Source organism: Myxine glutinosa, chromosome 2, assembly GCF_964187855.1.
Source record: "Myxine glutinosa chromosome 2, kmMyxGlut1.1, whole genome shotgun sequence".
NCBI classification, from domain to species: Eukaryota; Metazoa; Chordata; class Myxini; order Myxiniformes; family Myxinidae; genus Myxine; species Myxine glutinosa.
This window is the reverse complement of record NC_136262.1, coordinates 50,209,945-50,232,547: the sequence shown is the minus strand read 5'-3', so window position 1 is coordinate 50,232,547 and position 22,603 is coordinate 50,209,945. Positions and strand designations below refer to the sequence as shown.

Sequence of the window (22,603 nt, the reverse complement as noted above, 5' to 3'; positions counted from 1 at the left end):
TTCAACTGAAGGTAATTTAGACAGGAATTTCCGACCGGCCAGGCCTGAAGTTCAACTGAAGGTAATTTAGACAGGAATTTCCGACCGGCCAGGCTTGAAGTTCAACTGAAGTTAATTTGGGCAAGAATTTCCAACTGGCCAGGCCTGAAGTTCAACTGAAGGTAATTTACACAGGAATTTCCGACTGGCCAGGCCTGAAGTTCAACTGAAGGTAATTTAGACAGGAATTTCCGACTGGCCAGGCCTGAAGTTCAACTGAAGGTAATTTACACAGGAATTTCTGACTGGCCAGGCCTGAAGTTCAACTGAAGGTAATTTAGACAGAAATTTCCGACTGGCCAGGCCTGAAGTTCAACTGAAGGTAATTTAGACAGGAATTTCCGACCGGCCAGGCTTGAAGTTCAACTGAAGTTAATTTGGGCAAGAATTTCCGACTGGCCAGGCCTGAAGTTCAACTGAAGGTAATTTAGACAGGAATTTCCAACTGGCCAGGCCTGAAGTTAATTTGGGCAAGAATTTCCGAATGGCCAGGCCTGAAGTTCAACTGAAGGTAATTTAGACAGGAATTTCCGACTGGCCAGGCCTGAAGTTCAACTGAAGATAATTTAGACAGGAATTTCCGACCGGCCGGGCCTGAAGTTCAACGGAAGGTAATTTAGACAGGAATTTCCGACCGGCCAGGCTTGAAGTTCAACTGAAGTTAATTTGGGCAAGAATTTCCGACTGGCCAGGCCTGAAGTTCAACTGAAGGTAATTTGGACAGGAATTTCCGACCGGCCAGGCTTGAAGTTCAACTGAAGTTAATTTGGGAAAGAATTTCCAACTGGCCAGGCCTGAAGTTCAACTAAAGGTAATTTAGACAGGAATTTCCGACTGGCCAGGCCTGAAGTTCAACTGAAGGTAATTTAGACAGGAATTTCCGACTGGCCAGGCCTGAAGTTCAACTGAAGGTAATTTAGACAGGAATTTCCAACTGGCCAGGCCTGAAGTTCAACTGAAGGTAATTTAGACAGGAATTTCCGACCGGCCAGGCTTGAAGTTCAACTGAAGTTAATTTGGGCAAGAATTTCCGACTGGCCAGGCCTGAAGTTCAACTGAAGGTAATTTCGACAGGAATTTCCGACCGGCCAGGTATGAAGTTAAACTGAAGTTAATTTGGGCAAGAATTTCCGACTGGCCAGGCCTGAAGTTCAACTGAAGGTAATTTAGACAGGAATTTCCGACCGGCCAGGCCTGAAGTTCAACTGAAGGTAATTTAGACAGGAATTTCCGACTGGCCAGGCCTGAAGTTCAACTGAAGGTAATTTAGACAGGAATTTCTGACTGGCCAGGCCTGAAGTTCAACTGAAGGGAATTTAGACAGGAATTTCCGACTGGCCAGGCCTGAAGTTCAACTGAAGGTAATTTAGACAGGAATTTCTGACTGGCCAGGCCTGAAGTTCAACTGAAGGTAATTTAGACAGGAATTTCCGACTGTCCAGGCCTGAAGTTCAACTGAAGGTAATTTAGACAGGAATTTCTGACTGGCCAGGCCTGAAGTTCAACTGAAGGTAATTTAGACAGGAATTTCTGACCGGCCAGGCCTGAAGTTCAACTGAAGGTAATTTAGACAGGAATTTCCAACCTGCCAGGCCTGAAGTTCAACTGAAGGTAATTTAGACAGGAATTTCCGACCGGCCAGGCTTGACGTTCAACTGAAGGTAATTTAGACAGGAATTTCCAACTGGCCAGGCCTGAAGTTCAACTGAAGGTAATTTAGACAGGAATTTCCGACCGGCCAGGCCTGAAGTTCAACTGAAGGTAATTTAGACAGGAATTTCCGACCGGCCAGGCTTGAAGTTCAACCGAAGGTAATTTAGACAGGAATTTCCAACCTGCCAGGCCTGAAGTTCAACTGAAGGTAATTTAGACAGGAATTTCCGACCGGCCAGGCTTGACGTTCAACTGAAGGTAATTTAGACAGGAATTTCCAACTGGCCAGGCCTGAAGTTCAACTGAAGGTAATTTAGACAGGAATTTCCGACCGGCCAGGCCTGAAGTTCAACTGAAGGTAAATTAGACAGGAATTTCCGACCGGCCAGGCCTGAAGTTCAACCGAAGGTAATTTAGACAGGAATTTCCAACTGGCCAGGCCTGGAGTTCAACAGAAGGTAATTTAGACAGGAATTTCTGACTGGCCAGGCCTGAAGTTCAACTGAAGGTAATTTAGACAGGAATTTCCGACTGGCCAGGCCTGAAGTTCAACTGAAGGTAATTTAGACAGGAATTTCCGACTGGCCAGGCCTGAAGTTCAACTGAAGGTAATTTAGACAGGAATTTCTGACTGGCCAGGCCTGAAGTTCAACTGAAGGTAATTTAGACAGGAATTTCCGACCGGCCAGGCCTGAAGTTCAACTGAAGGTAATTTAGACAGGAATTTCCGACTGGCCAGGCCTGAAGTTCAACTGAAGGTAATTTAGACAGGAATTTCTGACTGGCCAGGCCTGAAGTTCAACTGAAGGTAATTTAGACAGGAATTTCCGACCGGCCAGGCCTGAAGTTCAACTGAAGGTAATTTAGACAGGAATTTCCGACTGGCCAGGCCTGAAGTTCAACCGAAGGTAATTTAGACAGGAATTTCTGACTGGCCAGGCCTGAAGTTCAACTGAAGGTAATTTAGACAGGAATTTCCGACCGGCCAGGCCTGAAGTTCAACTGAAGGTAATTTAGACAAGAATTTCCAACTGGCCAGGCCTGAAGTTCAACTGAAGTTTATTTGGGCAAGAATTTGTAATTCGTTCAGAGTGCCAACGATAACTCGAGTACTCTTCACGAGACACCATGGGATCTTTAAGGTCCCCCCGAGAAACCTGTAGGGAAAACTGATGGTGCTTTACTCCAACTGTAACCTGAAACAAACTTACCAAATGTCATGTCTTCCTTCAAAACTCGACTCCACTCGCTCCAACTGCCATTATTTGAGGATTCCTTGTTCACCCTGCTACGCACTCGGAAGGCGTATATTCCTGCTGTTTCTCCTCGTATGTTATGTTTGAACTTCGTTTCTCCTGGGTCTTGATCCAGTAACTGTTGGAAGTAGATATCATGCACATAAACAGAAACCTCCTTTCCAGGAACAACGAGCACATGCGATTGGATTGCTGAATTTGAAGGCCTCTTGCCTTTGAGCTGTTTGGTAAAAAAAAAAAAAAAAAAACACCTTTAGAGGCCATTTTTCCCTGCAAGCGGGGGTTGGCCTTTTTCGGGAACTGTGGTTGTTGTTGTTTTTCGGTCCCCTTTTTGAAGCAATGTTTTACGGCCGGATGCCCTTCCTGACGCCAACCCTTTTTGCCGCCTTTAACGACAAGCAGGGAATTACCAGTGAGCTGGTACTCAAAGGAATTTGTTGTTTGGTACTGGGTTCATAAACCCATGGGGGTTTAATTGAACTCTTCTGCCATGGTGCTAACAATGGATGCTGCTTATCTGAGAATGCTGTCTTAATGGAGATATGAACCTGGATGCACTGCCTGCATTTATGTTGTGCACATTGACGACCTTCCATATCGAGGGACAATGTTTGTCCTCACCCTGGGTAAATATCTAGCTTGGGATTGACTTGTTCTGGAGTAGATGACGACAGAGCTGTGATGTGGATATGATCGAGGCATGTTCCACCAAATGTCCTCCACTTGTGCGCCCTACTGCAGTTACTGTACATTATTATGTGAGGCTAAGATATTGTACATGGTTTATAACCATATATAGCAAATAATTTATTTCCAGGACAACCATGGATGATCCTACATTATGGCCAAGGTGGTCTTTTGAAGATAAACCCCCTTGAAGCATTGCAAAATTAGGCATGCTTGAGGTCGAGATAGTGGAGCATAAGGCCTGGTGTTGGCTTAACAGTTAAGGTGACTGGCTTACACCAGGTGGGTAGACTCAGCCTGTCATCCTTCCGAGGTCGGCAAAATGGGTACTGGAAGCAGGGGGCACTGCATCAGCATCATAGCCACGCCCCAAGCAATGATACAACCAGCAGCCACAGGCTGCATATCTACCACGTAAAACACAATGTCAGTTTGTGTGTTTTGTACAGATGTCTGTCCCCCTTCATAAGGGTAGTTTTAAAGGCCAATCTTTTAACACAAATGTGTGTTCACTATGGTCTATTTTTGAGGATAAAACAAACTCGAAAACATTTTCCATAAAAGAGTAATTATGTCTCTTCTATTGGAATTGTAGATGGTGGCTTACAAACCGAGCCTCAAGGGTGGTGTACAGAAGCCTTTATTTAAAATAACAATAAATATAAGGCGCAGGAGGTGAAATTCGCTGCATGTGATGTGCAACGCGCGCAGAGTAATACGAGTGATCATTTACATCCGTATGACGTCTAATAAATAAAGAACATATGAGCACACCTGACACTAGGCAGAGGCTTCAGACTTTGACACACTCACGAGGCTGCACTGTCAAATATACTGTTCCAACCCGTCATATTTGACGGGATTTTTACTCGTGAAATAATAATAAAGTGGAGCATTAGGTGCAGCTCACCGTCCAGTTACTCTCTTCAGGAGAATGCATTTGTACTTGGTGCTGCAGCATGTCGGAAGACAAATATTCTTTCGTGCAATTTAAATCCCAATGAAGGATCCATTCGGTGCCCTCTTGGGTCAAGTTTAGCTTGTTTGGTCGGTTGAGTTTGACTGCATGGTGGGGAGGTAAGATGGGGGACGGGAGGGTGGATAAGTGCAATAGGATGGGGTTAAGTTCAAATCATCTTTTTATCATTTTCAATTGGACAATAACATTTAATGAAGAGCACACACTACTTACTCCAAAGGTATAAGACAACACCTACGTTTGGTTTAATAAGTTTATATACAGTATTCCCTCACTCTAAACATGTTCCCTTTGAACGGTTTCAAAGTTAAATGATTTATCGATTGATATCTAAAACTTAATATAAACGGTGTGGCTCAGAGTTAAGCGATTTGTAAAATACAGTATAGTATTTGGCGAGAACAAGGTGAATACCTCATTTCACATTGCACGCGTAGTGTGTCTGCCTTGTCGCAGTGCATTATGGAAAATTCTGCCAAAACACCAAGCAACACTTCAGTGTATTAGTGGGGCAGCTTAGCACCGAATTTCAAAGGGATGGGGACATGCCGGATAAAAGCACCAAAATTTTATCAGGCAATCTTCAGGGTCCCAGCTATGACTCTATAACCGGCGCCAAGCGATACGACCACTCTTATTTGAAAATTTTTATTATTTGTGAAAAAAAATTTTGAAAAGTTTGGGAAAAATTTTTTTTGGGGTTTTTGGAAAAGAAATGTTTTTATTGCAGAAATGAGAATCTTTTCCGAACATTTTGGTGTAATTGTTTTTAAAATCGAACTTCTAGAAGTACTATTTTAAAACAATATTTGAAAATTAGGTGTCTTGGGTGCATTTCCTCAATTTTGAAAATTTCTTGGAAAATTCTTGGAAATTTCTTTGAAATTTTTTTTGGGGGGTTTTTGGAAAAGAAATGTTTTTATTGCAAAAATTAGAATCTTTTCCGAACATTTTGGTGTAATTGTTTTTAAAATCGAACATCTAGAAGTATTTTAAAACAATATTTGAAAATTAGGTGTCTCGGGTGAATTTCCTCAATTTGGAAATGGTTCTTGCAGAGTTTTGTGGTTCTTGCACAAGGATACCAATGAGGTCTGACTTCTTTCCTTGGCGCAGTTTTCCTCTTTCAGATAGAGAAGGGGGGTGCGGATGATTTTCATGCTGGAAGAAGGTTCCCATATCTGTATCCCTGTTCTGAGCAACTATGTACAGACGAGAGAAGAGGGACACATCATCTTTCAACAGGGAAACATCCTCTGACTGCTTCCTCTTCCCCTTGGATGGTGACCTGAAGAGAGGCAATGAGTTCCTCTTCACAGGCTCATGGATGGACTGCCTTCGTTCAGTGATGATAGCCTTGTTGTAGCTGTCGTACTGAGCCTTTCCCACTTCTTCTATGGTATGCACAGTGTTGGCCACAGCTTCTTCAATCACATGCCGCGTGTCGAGTGCAATCAGCTCGCTTCCTTCATCTAGGAACGGGTTGCTCATCTCGTTGATAACTTGAATAAGGCCCAGTGTTTGCTCGTGAAATGTCTTCTGCGCAGACAGACCTTCTTCGTGGTGCTGGCGTTCATCTTATGAGATGGCAGTGTACTCCCGCTCAAACTCAGTGAGAATGCGTGCCTGCTCAGGTCCGGCGATCATCCACTTCTTGAAGGCTGGTGGGTTTTCAGTCAGGCCGACTGCTCCTCCAGGGCCCTTCACAAGCTCATTATTTTGTTCATGGGCTTGGTCGATCGGAATGCTGGAGAACCTTCTGGCTGTCTTCTGAACAACCCAGTTGCCTCTGACAATAAACTCCTCTTCGATTGTTGGAGGGAGGCTCTCCATGTCGCGGATGTGGATCGGGACCCATCTGGCATAATTATGGTGGTCAAATGCGAAGAACCATGGTGCCAGGGCTTTCAGAGACTCGACATACAGGGGAATGTCTCTTTCTCTGTGAGCGCGAACGAAGGAGAGTCCCAGGAGCTCAATCCTCAGGATGGTGTCCCAGTACTGAAAGGTTGGACTCTTCGTGATCATGCTTTGTTTCCAGTCCTCTTCTGTCCTATCTTCAGTTGCTGCACCAGCAGCTCCCTTCAGGTAGGCATCATTTTGCAGCTTGGAGAGTGCCAGAGCGCTGACTTGGTGGGCATGCCTGGTTCTCGTCAGGTGTGATGCCTTCAGGAAGGATTCAGCTGTGCCAGCAGAGGCTATGCCTGCCTGGTTTATTGCTGTCGCCCATCCAGATCCGTCTAGGTAGTCTCCAAGTGTCTTCCAAACCGCCATCTCCAGGTGGAGTCCGCCGAACATGACAACATACTGGTCTTCACCGTGTGTGGTAGGCCAGTGCCACTGAATGAACTTGGCAAGCGCATACAGCGGAGCATCCATTGCTATTATTGGAATCTGTCCAGGGTTCAGGAACTGTGTAGATTCACGGATGACATCCATTCCATGCTTGATCATTGCAGGTGTGGCTGCCTTCTCATTGAAGAGAGGCAGAAGTTGAGTGATGGCAGCTTCTACTTCTTGAGCAGGACTGTTTTGAAACGAGGCATGGTAGGCGGACCAGGCTATACAATCTCCCTTGACCACCTCTTCTTTTGCCATGCAACATATAGCAACATATAGCAGATATAATTTCAACATATAGCAGATTTAATATAATATGCATGTAATTAAATTAAAATATATAAATGTCTATTGTGCATGCATCTTGCTGTTCGGATCGTTTGGCGCTGGTTCTAGAATTGAAGCTTAGATGCTGAGGAAATGCACCCGAGACACCTAATTTTCAAATATTGTTTTAAAATACTTCTAGATGTTCGATTTTAAAAACAATTACACCAAAATGTTCGGAAAAGATTCTCATTTCTGCAATAAAAACATTTCTTTTCCAAAAACCAAAAAAAAAAATATTTCAAAGAAATTTCCAAGAATTTTCCAAGAAATTTTCCAAATTGAGGAAATGCACCCGAGCCACCTAATTTTCAAATATTGTTTTAAAATACTTCTAGATGTTCGATTTTTAAAACAATTACACCAAAATGTTCAGAAAAGATTCTCATTTCTGCAATAAAAACATTTCTTTCCCAAAAAACCCCCAAAAAAAAACTTTTCCAAAATTTTCAAAAAAAACTTTCACAAATAATAAAAAATTTCAAATAAGAGTGGTCGTATCGCTTGGCGCCGGTTATAGAATCATAGCTGGGACCCTGAAGATTGCCTGATAAAATTTTGGTGCTTTTATCCGGCATGTCCCCATCCACTACCTAAGCTGCCTAGCTATATTGATCACGTGCTGTTTACCATAGCAAGTTGGCCGACGATCCCTCCTGATACTTTTTTGCATCATGGCGCCCCCCACCTCCCCCTCCCCACTATCCCCCCTGCCCCCCCCACTCTCCCCCCCTTTCCCCTGCTCCCCCCCCCCCCCCACCCACTCTCCCCTCTGCCCCTTGCGCTGGAAATGACAAAGGAAAAGGAACAGGCAACAGGAGGTAGAAGAGAGATAAATTGATGACTACCAATAAATTGACTGACTTTGTCACACTCGCTGACCAGCTGGCCCAGGCAGCAGTAGATATGAACACAAACCTGGAGCGAAGTTTAGGACGGCATTAACATCTGCCGTGGCTCTACCTACAAGGAGGTCTCTAGGGAGAAACAGCGTGCGGTAAAACAGACCACCTTAGCGCAATATTTTAGGATTAGTGAGCCTGATAGCCCATAAAACATAAAAACCAGCCTGTATTGGTGAGTACTCATTTATACTATATTTCTATTGAATTATATTAATGTATATTTACGTATTATTTGTGTGTGCTATTTAAGTTAGTGAGAAAACGGTTCAGTATTGGGTCTTGGTGAAGGGTCTGGAACTCATCCCCCTTTGTACCATATTAAAAGTGGTTCGCTTTAAACAATTTTGCTTTGAACACTTTCCCAGAAACACATCCCCATTTAAAGCGAGGGAAGGCTATATATAATCATAATCCGGCTAATGGTAGATCCCATAATCAAAACCGCTTCTGGGATCTACCTTTCTATAACAAGTCTACAATGTTACCAAATATTATTTATGTTTATCAGTATTACATCATCATGAAGTTACAGTGCCTTCAGAAAGTATTCACGCCCCTTGACTTTTTTCACATTTTGTTGTGTTACAGCCTGAATTTAAAATTGATTAAAGTTAGATTTTTTGTCACTGATCTACACATAATACCCCATAATGACAAAGTAAAAACATGTTTTTAGAATTTTTTACAAAATTTGTAGAACCACTTTTGGCAACGATTACAGCTTCGAGTCTTCTTGGGTACGTCTGTATGACCTTTGCACATCTGGAGTTGGGGAGTTTCTCCCATTCTTTCTTGCAGATTTGCTCAAGCTCTGTCAAGTTAGATGGGGAGTGTCGGTGAACAGCAATCTTCAAGTCTTTCCACAGATTTTCAATTGGGATTCAAGTCTGGGCTTTCGCTGGGCCACTCAAGGACTTTCACGTACTTGTTCAGAAGTCATTCCAGTGTTGCTTTGGCCATATGCTTGGGGTCATTGTCCTGTTGGAACGTAAATCTTTGCCACATTCTAAGGTCTTTTGCACTCTGAAGCAGGTTCTCCTCAAGGACTTACGTGTATTTGGCTCCATTCATTGTTCCCTCTATCCTTACAAGTCTCCTAGTCCCTGCTGCTGAAAATCATCCCCATAGCATGATGCTGCCACCACCATGCTTCACAGTAGGGATGGTGTTAGATGGGTGATGATCTGTGCTCGGTTTCCGCCAGACATAGTGTTTTGCATTCAGGCCAAAGAGTTCAATTTTCCTCTCATCAGACCACAGAATATTTTGACTCATCCTCTCAATCTTTCACGTGCCTTTTTGCAAACTCCCGGCATGGTGTCATGTGCCCTTTTTCTCAGGAATGGCTTCTGTCTAGCCACACTCCAATAAAGCCTAGATTGGTGAAGTGTTTGAGAGACTGTTGTCCTTCTGGCAGGTTCTCCAACTCAGCCAAGGAACTCTGTAGTTCTGTCAGAGTGGTCATTGGGTTATTCGTCACCTCCCTGACCAAGGCCCTTCTTGCCCGGGTGCTCGGTTAGGTCGGACAGCCAGCTCTAGAAAGAGTCTGTGTAGTTCCATATTCTTTCCATTTCCTAATGATGGAGCTCATTGTGCTCTTGGGAACTTTCAACACTCTAGAAATTGTTTCATACCCTCCCCAGATCTATGCTTCATCACAATTCTATCTCGGAGTTCTACTGACAGTTCTTTGGACTTCATGGCCGAGTTTCTACCCTGACATGCACTGTCAACTGTGGGACCTTATATAGAAAGGTGTGTTTCTTTCTAAACCATATCCAATCAATTTTATTGGACAAGGTGGACTCCAAGTTGTAGAAGCATCTCAAGGATGATCAAAGGAAATTGGATGCACCTGAGCTCAATTTGGAGTGTCATCGCAAAGGGGTTGAATACTTTTTGACGCAAGACATTTCAGGTTTTCACTTTTTTTTTTTTTTTTTGTATACTGAATCGAGGCTCGTGAAAGAGCTAACATTTATTTCACAAACAAATCAACCAGACAAACAAAATATATAAAAGAGGGAGCGGAAGACAAGATGGGGAGAGAAGGGGAAGCACACAAACACAACATTTGAGAGCAGGGAGAAGTGTGGGAGGGAGAGGGCTTGGCGGGAGGAGGCGTGGGAAGGGGGGGGGGGGGGGGATTATTTTGTAAAAATTTCTCTTTAAAAATTCCACTTTCACTTTATGGGGTATTATGTGTAGGTCAGTGATTTTTAAAAATCTCAATTTAATCCATTTTATATTCAAGCTGTAACACAACAAAATGTGAAAAAGTTAAGGGGTGTGAATACTTTATGAAGGCAATGTATTTACTGTATTTATGACAATAAATCACATGAAGGATTATTATTTAAACCTGGGCAAGGTGGAAGAGTTGTACTGGGGGATGGGGAGGAACTCCTTCATATCAGGTTCTAAATAAACAACAAAGTTAATCGAATTTATCGAAAATGTCATTGAATCTACTGAAAGACATGAAGAAAATATGTATGTTGTAACATTCAGGCGGGTTCAACAAGTCTGGAGAGGGATTGAAAAACTATTGGAATCACCTCGTCGTAAGCTTGCTTGACACTGTGAAAGCAAACTGTTCCTGTGCAGGTCCCTCGTAAAGTAAATTTCCATGGATTTCCACACCATCCGTCAACCTTTTGTCTCTCAAAAATGTTACACATGCTCTGCTTTTCGATTTCACAACAGATTTCCATAATGTCACGTGGCACTAAAATGCCCTAAATAATGATAGAAAAGTTAATTGTTGAATACAGTTTACAGTATCAATTGTTTTGCAGGAATTATAGACTTTGGAATATGGTTTGTTATTTGTGGAGAACCAAAACGCAGGCCGTCTGAAGTCGTCGTTTTTCAGCCAAGTGAGGAATTAATTAGACTGGAAAAACTTTGGAAATTCACGGATCCTTCCTGGACTGAACCACACGCCGTGGCCATTACTTTGGGAAAACGGGGAGTGCTCAAATTGCACTTTAGCGATAGGCCGCACTGTCTATCAAATCGCTCAACGTGATTCCATGCCAGGGAATGCGGCCCATCCAGTGCTGTGGAAACGTGTTTTTACCTCCACCACAAAAGGTGGATGAAGGTTATGTTTTCACCCCTGTCTGTTTGTCTGTGAACAAAATATCTCAAAAAGTCGCGGACGGATTCGGACGAAATTTGGCAGAGAGGTAGCGTATGTGACAAGGACGAAATTATTAAATTTAGGTGAAGATCCGGATCCGGATCCGGCTAGTAGAATTTTTTAAGTGGTTCTTCACCATTGAGTGATAACTCAATTTGGAGCCAACCAGGCGGAGTTATGCTCTCTACTGAGTGCCGTTCTAGTTTCACCTTGTGAAACGACCCAGAAGGGTGTTACTGAGGCTGAACAGAAGGATGAAGCTTTACTTCGGAGTCGAGAGAACTTCATCTTGGTCTGGAGAGAGAGGAAACACGAGGGAGATCTTCACTTTTGTATGTAGAGAAAGGCAGCTCAATGGAGGCACCGAGAAGTCTGATTAGAATTTAACTTCCGGCAGGTGCAGGCAGGTGTATGAACGACCTTATCTCAGTTCCAGTGTTCTGCAGGGGACGTGTTCATCCATGCTAGTTCACGAGACAGTGACTCATGGGACTCGGTATGCCGCAAGCAAATTGCTCTCGAGGAATGACGTTTCTCCTGCTGTCACAAACGACGCTGGTTTGACCCACAATTCACCAGACGGGCCATACACCACTGTACATCAACCGTTCCGCATTTCACGGCATCTTCCCCATTTATACTGACCGGTGTCCCATGTCTCGTGTTATGCCTACGGTGGCATAACGCCCCTTGTCCTATGCCTGATAAGTGTCCCTTTATTTTCATGAGAGCTGGTCACCCTGCCATGCACAAAGAGGCAGTGAAAAGGGAAGCAATTCCCAAGTTACTTTGATGGTTTTGGGGCCAGTTCCATGGTAATTCACCAGATGAGCCATACACCTTTTGTAGTTATCTTTCCATGTCACAACACTACAGTGCATTGGTGCTGGTGGAGCAATTTCTTGGAAATGGTAGTAAGTACGCAGCACATCCCATTATTAAAGTCTTTGGTATGACTCGGTCCGGGTTTGAACCACTGACCTCCCAGACTCAGAGCGGACTCTCTAACCATTACGCCACCGAGTCTGGTACTGCTTATGGATGATACAAGGAGCTAAAATTAAAATGGAAATGACATCAGTGGTGCCATAAGGCCAATAAAAAGGCAAGTTAAGCTGTATTTGAGCATCAAAAAAAATTGCTCGAATGTTTTCCGTTTTGGGGGGAATAGAGTTTATTTTAAGCAATCAAAATATCCTTATAAACCCAGTTGAATGTCAACCTCGGTAATCCGTTTTTGTTTTTGGTGTTGGCTTAGCGATTAGGGTGCCGGCTTGGGATCCTAGGATCCTGGGTTCGAATCCCGATCGATCGCTGAATTAACGCCAGGGGGGTTGACTCAGCCTGTCATCCTTCCGAGGTCGGCAAATTGAGTACCAGCTTGCTGGGATGAATGGTCACGGTGTGTACCCCGATTTAGAATAGGTGCACCGCATCCCTGCGCATCGTAAGAGGCGACCAAGGGTTGGCGTCAGGAAGGGCATCCGGCCATAAAAACATTGCCTCAAACAGGGAACCATGATTGTCATGGGGCCCGCAAGGCTAACCCCCGCACCAGCGGGGAAAATGGCCTTAAAACGATCATTCATATATTCATATATATTCAGCCACATGCAGAACCATGAAAGGAACGTTTCTCATGATGGGGAGAGTCAACCTACTCTTCGAAAATATCGAAGCATTATATTAATTAATTATGTATACAACACAATTAAATGTTCGAACAATTATATCAAAGTAACTATAATCCAAAAGCCTATCCCACCTATTTGAATACTGTAGTATTTTCCGCTCAAATAAAACAAATTTGAAATTTGTTAAATATATAATCTACCATATAAAACACAATGTCAGTTTGTGTGTTTGTACAGATGTCTATCCCCCTTCATAAGGGTAGGTTTTAAAGGCCAAACTTTTAACATGAATGTGTGTTCACCATGGTATATTTTTGAGGATAATACAAACTCCAAAAACATTTTCCATAAAAGAGTATTTACGTGTCTTCTATTGGAGTTGTAGACGATGGCTTGTAAACCGAGCCTCAAGGGCGGTATACAGAAGCGTTTTTTTAATAACAATAAATACAAATAGCAGGGAGGTGAAATTACCTCAACATGATGTGCGATGCGCGCAGAGTAAAAGGAGTGTTCATTTACGTCCGTAGAATGTCTAATAAATAAGATATAAGCACACCTGACACTAGGCCGAGGCTTCAAACTTTGGCACGCTCACGAGGCTGCACCGTTGGATAAACTGTTCCGATCCCGTCATATTTGACGGGTTTTTTACTAGTATCAAAATAAATTCTTATTCCATACAATTTCCTTGGCATATCTGGGATGCATGCTGCACTAAGTGGGATTTGTGGGACGGGCAGAACTTGGTATGGGGGAAAAAGGTATGGGTTATGACAGAGATAGGGACATCACTTGAGATTAGCTTCCATTTCCTGATTACATCTTACTGTTGTGATGGCACATGAAGCGGTCGATCTTCAGGGACGCATTGCCCGAGCCATTGACGTACACTCCACATGGATCAGCAATATCACAGTACTTTTGAATGAGTAGTTCGCATGATCCTCCATCGTTTGTCTGATTTGCCAAAGCCCAATGACTGTACGGTTTCTCTTCATGCCTGGCAAAGAAAAAAAAGGAAATTCCCATTTGGATTGGAAGTAACTTTCCAGATAAGCTGGGAACGGCATCAACAACTACAAATAATAATCGTTTGCACAATTCTCCTGTTTGCTCTGCTTTCAAGACAAATTATTGTAAAAAAAAGAAGAAAAAAAAAAACTTTTTTGCACGAGGCCTGGGAAATCTCCATGCGGCTTCAACCAAGTAGTTCAGTTTGGCAGCTCGTCTGATATAAAGCTCATGGAGGAACTTGTACATCATAGATAGAAAGATACTAATAGGCATCAGTGTACTTTTACTTTCATATCCTCGACATATTTCACTGTCACAACAACCACATATTTCACTTTTACTTTTACCTTCATTATTTCATATCCTCACTCGGATATAAGTAGAGTATAGACAATGGACGAACTTAGGAACCGTATTGAATGTTTTGTTGGAATTGAACCTCGGTTCTTTTTATTATAATAATAACAATCTATATACAGTATATATAAGCGAAACGTTTGTTACTTGCAAAATCGAAGATTTTTCAAGTATATTGGTTGGTCATGTGCGTTATTACTTGCCGGAATAGATGCAAGTATGTTGGTTGGTCATGTGCGTTATTACTTGCCGGAATAGATGCAAGTATGTTGGTTGGTCATGTGCGTTATTACTTGCCGGAATAGATGCAAGTATGTTGGTTGGTTGGTTTGTCTGTCTGTTTGTCTGTTTGTGCACAGTACTACGTCTACATCGTTGCACATAGCATCGCCATACTGTACACACATATTTCCCTTGCCCTGGAATAGACTGTGCCCAATTTTTAACTCTCTGGGCCCAAGGTCAAGCTCAAGGTCACCCAAAACGTGAAATCAGGGGGTCGAGTTTTCATTTAAAATATATTTCAAACCATTATAACTCTAAAAGTACAAGAGATATGCATACACTTACTGTTACTGACATAAAGGAAGTCACACACGACATTTCATTTGGCACCATGACCTTTGACCTTGAATGACCTTGAAAGGTCAAACCCAAGGTCGACTTTTTTTCTTTTTTTTAAACTAATAACTCTGTCAAACATTATCCGATTCCCTTCTAACCAAAACCCCTGAAAAAAAAGTACATTCCGGCAAGTCCTCGGTCTCTGACCGATTTCTAGTTCTGTCTGTCTGTCAGTTTGTCTGTTTGCCTGTCTGTTTGTCTGTCTGTCTGTCTGTCTGTCAATCGCCTAAAGGTCACAATTTTAAACCGATCTTCACAATACTTCACCAGATGGTAGAGTTGGTCATAAGTAAGAAGCATATTGATTTTGAGATCACAGCTCAAAGGTCATCCTGACGTCAAATTTCTAAAATTGTAATTTTTCATCCGATTGACTTGAAAATTAAACAACATTTGCATATAGAGTCAATAAATAGGGAAACCAACTATTTTTGAGGTTAAAAGGTCAAAAGTCAAAAGGTTTTCATGGAGACAAAAACAAAATGTAAAAAAATAAAAGATTATAAAATTCTAATGCAAAAGCAATGCTTTCACATGGGTTTGCTTTTTTTTTTCTTTTTTTTTTGTATACATAATCAAGGCTCGTGAAAGAGCTAACATTTATCACACAAACAAATCAAACAGACAAACAAACAAAGTGTATAAAAAGGGGAGCGGTAGACAAGATGGGGAGAGAAGGGGAAGCACATAAACACAACATTTGTGAGGGACATCGGGAATGTGTGGGAGGGAGAGGGCTTGGGGGGAGGCGGCGTGGGAAGGGGGAGTGGTGGGAGAAGTATAAACACAAGGACACCAAGGACTTCCAGGAAAGAAGTTGGTATTTCAAAAAGAGGATTTGGGGTGAAATTAGCGGGGGTAGAACAGATCAAGGTTTTGGATGGCGGAAGATAAGAGATGGTTGTGAACAGCTGTTTTAAAGACCTGGAGGGAGGAGTGGGATTGAAGGGAGTGGGGGAGTTTGTTCCAGAGGCGAGAGAAAAGAGGAATGAAAAAGTGAAGGTGAGCAGAGAGTCTTGATTTTGGCAGTTTAACCATAAGAGGGTTGCAGGCAGATCTTGTGCAACCTTTAGGAATATTTGGGGGACAGAGCCCAGAGAGAGCTGGGGGGGGGGGGGCAAGGCCAGAGAGGAGTCGGTAGAAGACAGAAAGACCACCAACCTGCCTGCGGTGAGTAAGTGAAAGGCCCTCGGAGTTAGCTTCATCACGGGAGATTCCAATGATTCTGAATGCTTTGGTTTCAACAGCGTGAAGCCGAGCAAGGTGTGAGGCAGGAGGACCAGCCCAGAGGGGAGAGCAGTATTCCATTGAGCGACGGATGAAAGCCTTGTATGTGGTGAGGAGCTCAGGTGTGCCAAGGAAGGACTTCGCACGACGGAGGATGCCCAGTCGGCGACTGGCTTTGGAGGCCAGATTTGAAATGTGGTTTTCCCAGGAAAGATCATGGCAGATAGTGAGACCCAAAGCATAGTTTAATTTGTTAACTTTTGTTTTACTTGTATTTATTTGTTTTTATGTTTTTATTTGATTTTATTGTTTTACTTTATTGTTGTGTTTATTTGTTAATTAGTTATTTTACTTTTTCATGTCAAACTTCTAATATCATCAATTTTCATCTGAAAAATCATCAATTTTAATGCAATTGACTCAAGACTTGATTAAGATCGTAAGTTTTAATCTTAATGAAATGGACAATTTGATGTATCCATAGCAACCATTTTGGGGGGAGGGTGGATTTTGCAAGTATCATGCTCTGCATGACGTCTTCTTGTTTATTACTTACGAAAATCGAAGATTTTTCAAGTATATTGGTTGGTCTTGTGCGTTATTTTGTCTGCCTGTTTGTCTGTATGTCAGTCACCTACAGGTCACAAATTTCAACCGATCTTCACAAAACTTCACCATATGGTAGAGTTGGTCATACGCAAGAAGCCTATTGTTTTGGGGTCAAAAGGTCAATAGGTCAACATAGGCCAAAGGTCACCAACCTTGTCAAATTTCTAAAATCCTCAATTTTCCTCCAATTGACTTTAAATTTTAAGAGGATTTGCATATATGAGTCACTGAATGCAACCACCAAGTATTTTTGAGGTCAACATAGGCCGAAAGGTCAACTAACATAGGCCACAAGGTCAACATAGGCCAAATTTCAAAAATACTCAATTTTCCTCCGATTGACTTGAAATTTTAAGAGGATTTGCATATCTGGTCACTGGATTCAACCCCCAACTATTTTGAGGTCAACATAGGCCAAAATGGTCAACATAGGCCAAATTTCTGAAATCCTCAATTTTCATCTGATTGACTTGAAATTTTAACAGGATTTGCATACTATTTAGACCCTTTTGAGACCTATCGACCTTCTTCAAAACGTTAGACCCTTTTTAGCCCTATAGATCTTTTAAGACCCTATGTGCACTTTTGAACCCCTTTGCTATTTCACCATAAGACCCACTTCGACCCAATTAGACCCCTTTAGACCCAATTAGACCCCTTTACGACCCTTTGAATACTAGGGACCCCTATGACCTGTTAGATCTTTAGACCCTTTGCACCCCTTATACCCTTTAGCGCCTCGACTCTTTTTAGACCTTTTAAGACCCTTTGACCTTTTAAGACTCTTAAGACCCCCTTTAGACCTCTTAAAAATAGAATAAAAATCCCCCCAAAATAGTTTTGATGACTGTTTTTGTGCACCATTTGCGTCGCATCACAAGTTGCAATGATTAATTTGTGTTGCATTACAAAACAAATCGAAACTGATACCCCAAAGCGAAACTGATGTTGAAAAGTGAAACTGAAACTACTGATCTATGGATCATCTGATGGGAAACCAGAATGAAATACTGTGAGAAATACCAAATAGAAATTGCCAAAAGCAAAGCTGTGCAGAGTATAGACAGAGGGGGCGGGTTGGGGTTACTATAGTTAAAGTGCATCAAGCCCTCCCCCCCTCCCCCCCCCCCCTCGGGCACCACCTCGTTTTTAGTTGTGTATCAAGCCGTTCCCCCCTGGGGCATCATCTCGTTACTAGATAGAGTGTATCAAGTCCCCCCCCCCCCCCGGGGCACCATCTCGTTACTAGTTAAAGTGTATGAAGCCCCCCCCTGGGGCACCATCTCGTTACTAGTTAAAGTGTATGAAGCCTCCCCTGGGACACCCTCTTGTTGACTGGATTTTCGTTGAATAGGGTATATACTTAAGTATGATTTGCATTGAGTAGGCAATAAAAAATAGGGTCAATCAAGCCTAACTTGGTCGATCAAGCCTTTTTCCTTTGTTTTTGAAATTCCGATTTCTAAGGGCTCAATTTAAGTGAGGAAGAGGCACATACCATTTTTAGTCTTTGCTATGACTTGGCCAGGGTCAGGTTCAAACCGCCGACCTCCCAGACTCCGAGCAGATGCTCTAACCATTACGCCGCCCAGTGTGGTATGACGAGCCAGAGATTTCAGATAGAAACACTAAGAAGCCAAGCTTTACACTTAATGCGGTGAAAGCTCAGTACATCCTTAGTTGTTCCTCCATACCTCTATGGAGAGCACCATGTTTTCACAGCTAGCCACGTAACCTAGACAGGTCGTGCGTGAATTCATCTCGGGCTGATGCCACCCAGCTAACACAACACCGTTGGGCCAACGTTGGCCCAACGGTGTTGTGTTAGCTGGGCAGCCATCTCGGGCGAACAGCCCTCGACCAAGTCAGAAATTTTGAATTTGGCCACAGCCCTGACAAACAATGGCATACTCTTTTCATGAGGAACCATGGGATCTTTAACATACACACGCAAACATGAGCATGCAGGATAGCCGGCTTAACTTCTCCCTATAAAGGAAGGTGTGTGTATTTCTTCATGCAGGTAAACTGGCTTACTTAGAAAGGTGCACATAGCACCATCAGTGTACTTTTACGTGATTTGCAAGCACGTGAGTATAAACAGTAAATACAATGAACGAATCTGCACAGCATAAGCACTAAACAGGTGAATCCAAGCTTGTATTACCATTTTTTTAAAGAAAAAGAGGAGGAAGAAGTGGAGAATTGAGAAAACATAAAAATAGATATTTCATACCTTTCACATCGAAGCAAACACGAGACGTTGTGGCCAAGGTCATGATGCTGCGGCCAACTGCATCTCATCGAATAGTGGTCCGACCTCACTAGAAAGTCAACGTTGCAATTCAGCTTGGTGTCCGCTGTGGGGATTGTTCATGAAAATTATATCATCCGTTATAATCAAAATGTCATCAATATCATAAGCTATTTTAAAATACACCTTTATTTTATTACAGTGTAGCCTGTAGGGCAATGCCGTCTAGAACAGCGTGTGTCCGTATGTCCCCACAAAAATACACCAATCAGAGCTGAGGATCTGGTCACATGAAGGTGACATGTTTAGTAACCATTACAGTTGTATATTTTACTAAAAGTAAATATAATAACCTTCTGTGGAACGGTTTGAGGTCCCAGCGGGTGTTGTAAGGTAGGTATGAGGTTTCAGAAATTCCTCAATACAATTATTATGATTTTGAAATGCGATCCATACGGAGCTTCCTACCGAACCCGGAAGTGAACAGATGACGATGGTTCGCTGGTTTGATAATATCTCAATACAATCATGATTTAACATTATATTTTGATATATTAATAATATAGTATTCTTTTGTGATTGGAATGATGAATGATGCTGTTTGGAATGAAAATATAGAGATATCGAGTTTAAAACAGAATGAAGAAATGACGTAAGAGTTCCATCCGGGACATTCCCAAATTCGCAGCTTAAGCACAGTTGGAAGTGCTACATCAGTGACAATCGATGGGTTTACGATGTACACTGCTCTTGATGTTTTAAAATCATCCATTCATGTGTATCATGGGATTGCTGGTTGCATAATTCTCTGTGACCATGGGGGTGCCACTGTTAGATTGCCCACCCCCATATCGGCTAGGTTATATGGGGGAGGCCTACACCCAGGAATATCACAGGGGCGATTACACACTGGGGATTATTCTTCAGCCCTACCTAATTAGCATAGCTCGAATGGAGACACATATACGATCTTACCGAACAGTCGGCCTAACTTAGATACATGAAGGTTTCCTCTTCGTAACATTCGGGGCATGCTAATCGATACAATTCTATCTGGACTAAGGTATTTCATTACCTACCCCCACACACATAACAATATTTTATTCCCCATGGTACTCGAAGGTACTTGACAATGAGCCATGTTTCAATTTTTTCCATTGAGCAGTTTGGGAAATGTAGAGGTGTAACGTTTTTCCAAGATGGCGTCTGTACCGTGTGACCGATGACGTCAAAATGATGGAAAAAAAATTCTACAGGCAGAGGCACACCTTTGGTAAAATTTCGTGTCAATCGGGCCAACGGTTGCCAAGAAAATGAATTTTAAAAATGCAGACAAAAATGCGTCAGTCATTCCACTGAAGTATGGTAGTGTGGCAAACAGGCCCGCAACCTTGTTTGGAGCACCAAAACCAGTGAACTGGTGTGACCACTTTGACAGTGCTTTGTCAGGATTTGGACCAGGCAACTGGGCCGGCCTGACAACTTTAACAATATACCGTGCATTCAGAAAGTATTCAGACCCCTTCACTTTTTTCACATTTTGTTGTGAAAAACAACAAATGCTGACAATGCAACAACAACAAATTTGTTGTGAAAAACAACAAAACAACAAATGCTTTCAGCCTTATGCTGAAATCGTTTAAATTCATTTTTTCCCTCATCAATCTACACTCAATACCCCCTAATGACAAAGAGAAAACAGGATTTTACAAAGTTTTGCAAATTTATTAAAAAGAAAAACTGAAATATCACATTGACATAAGTATTCATAGCCTTTGGTATGACACTTGAAATTTAGCTCAGGTGCCTCCCATTTCTCTTGATCATCTTGAGATGTTTCTACACCTTGATTGGAGTCCACCTGTGGTAAATTCAATTGATTGGACATGATTTGGAAAGGCACACACCTGTCTATATAAGGTCTCACAGCTGACAATGCATATCAGAGCAAAAACCAAGCCATGAGGTCGGAGGAACTGCCTGCAGAGAGCTCAGAGACAGGATTGTGTCGAGGCACAGATCTGGGGAAGCCTACAAAAAATTTTTTGCTGCATTGAAGGCTCCCAAGAGCACAGTGGCCTCCATAATTCTTAAATGGAAGAAGTTTGGAACAACCAGGACTCTTCCTAGAGCTGGCCGCCCGGCCAAACAGCAATCGGGGGAGAAGGGCCTTGGTAAGATAGGTGACCAAGAACCCGATGGTCACTCTGGCTGAGCTCCAGAGATCCTGTGTGGAGATGGGAGAAACTTCCAGAAGGACAACCATCACTGCAACACCCCACCAATCTGGGCTTTATGGCAGAGTGGTCTATAACTGTATAAAATATTAAAATAAATCAATTTCTATTACTCTCAATGAAGATTTATGTAAAACCCATAAACGCGTCCATAAAATAAATAAATAAACCTAAATTGATATCCAACAGCAGGTCGGTGATGCATGCCTATAATCATAAAACTTCTATTTATCATATACCTAAGTATAAAACACAGTTTGTTATTGCTTACATAATGTGTAAGCATACCCAACTAGTATATATATATATATATATATATATATATATATATATATATATATATATATATATATATATATATATATATATATATATATATATATATATATAATTAGGTATGGTATTATATATTATGTATACATATGTTATGAGATCAATTTTTTTGTTTGTTTTTTTTTGTATAAAGAATCGAGGCTCGTGAAAGAGCTAACATTTATCAAACAAACAAACAAATCAAACAAACAAGCAAACAAAGTATATAAAAAGGGGAGCGGTAGACAAGATGGGGAGAGAAGGGGAAGCACACAAACACAACATTTGAGAGCAGGGACATCGGGAGATGTGTGGGAGGGAGAGGGCTTGGGGGGAGGCAGGATAGGTATAAAACGCAAGGACACCAAGGACTTCCAGGAAAGAAGTTGGTATTTCAAAAAAGTGGATTTGGGGTGAAATTAGTGGGGGTAGAAAAGATCAAGGTTTTGGATGGGGGTGGTGGTGATGGTGGTGAACAGCCGTTTTAAAGACCTGGAGGGTGGAGTGGGATTGAAGAGAGTGAGGGAGTTTGTTCCAGAGGTGGGAGAAAAGAGGAATGAAGGAGTGAAGGTGAGCAGAGAGTCTTGATTTTGGCAGTTTAACCATAAGAGGGTTGCAGGCAGATCTTGTGCGACCTGTAGGAATATTTGGGGGACAGAGCCCAGAGAGAGCTGGGGGAGCAAGGCCGGAGAGGCGTTGGTAGAAGACGGAAAGACCATTAACCTGCCTGCGGTGAGTGAGTGAAAGACCCTCGGAGATAGCGTCATCGCGGGAGATTCCAATGATTCTGAACGCTTTGGTTTCAACAGCGTGAAGACAAGCTAGGTGTGAGGCAGGAGCACCAGCCCAGAGGGGAGAGCAGTATTCCATTGAGCTGCGGATGAGAGCCTTGTATGTGGTGAGGAGCTCAGCTGTGCCAAGGAAGGACTTCGCACGACGGAGGATGCCCAGTCGGCGACTGGCTTTGGAGGCCAGCTTGGAAATGTGGTTTTCCCAGGAAA

At 42.5% G+C, this 22,603-nt stretch overlaps 1 protein-coding gene across 3 annotated transcripts in view; it reads right to left on the bottom strand.

The window, feature by feature from the left end:
- LOC137421826 (uncharacterized) overlaps positions 1–22,603 on the bottom strand; it is a 53,527-nt gene that overhangs the window by 12,505 nt on the left and 18,419 nt on the right. For all 3 annotated transcript variants that reach the window (XM_078773263.1, XM_068108256.2, XM_068108257.2), the window contains exons 2-5: positions 19,036–19,159; positions 13,796–13,968; positions 4,546–4,697; positions 2,904–3,066 (exon numbers count right to left, since the gene is read on the bottom strand). In XM_078773263.1, coding sequence (XP_078629389.1) covers positions 2,904–3,066; positions 4,546–4,697; positions 13,796–13,968; positions 19,036–19,103 — 556 coding nt within the window. In that variant the 5' untranslated portion in view covers positions 19,104–19,159. The remainder of the gene's footprint in view (positions 1–2,903; positions 3,067–4,545; positions 4,698–13,795; positions 13,969–19,035; positions 19,160–22,603) is intronic.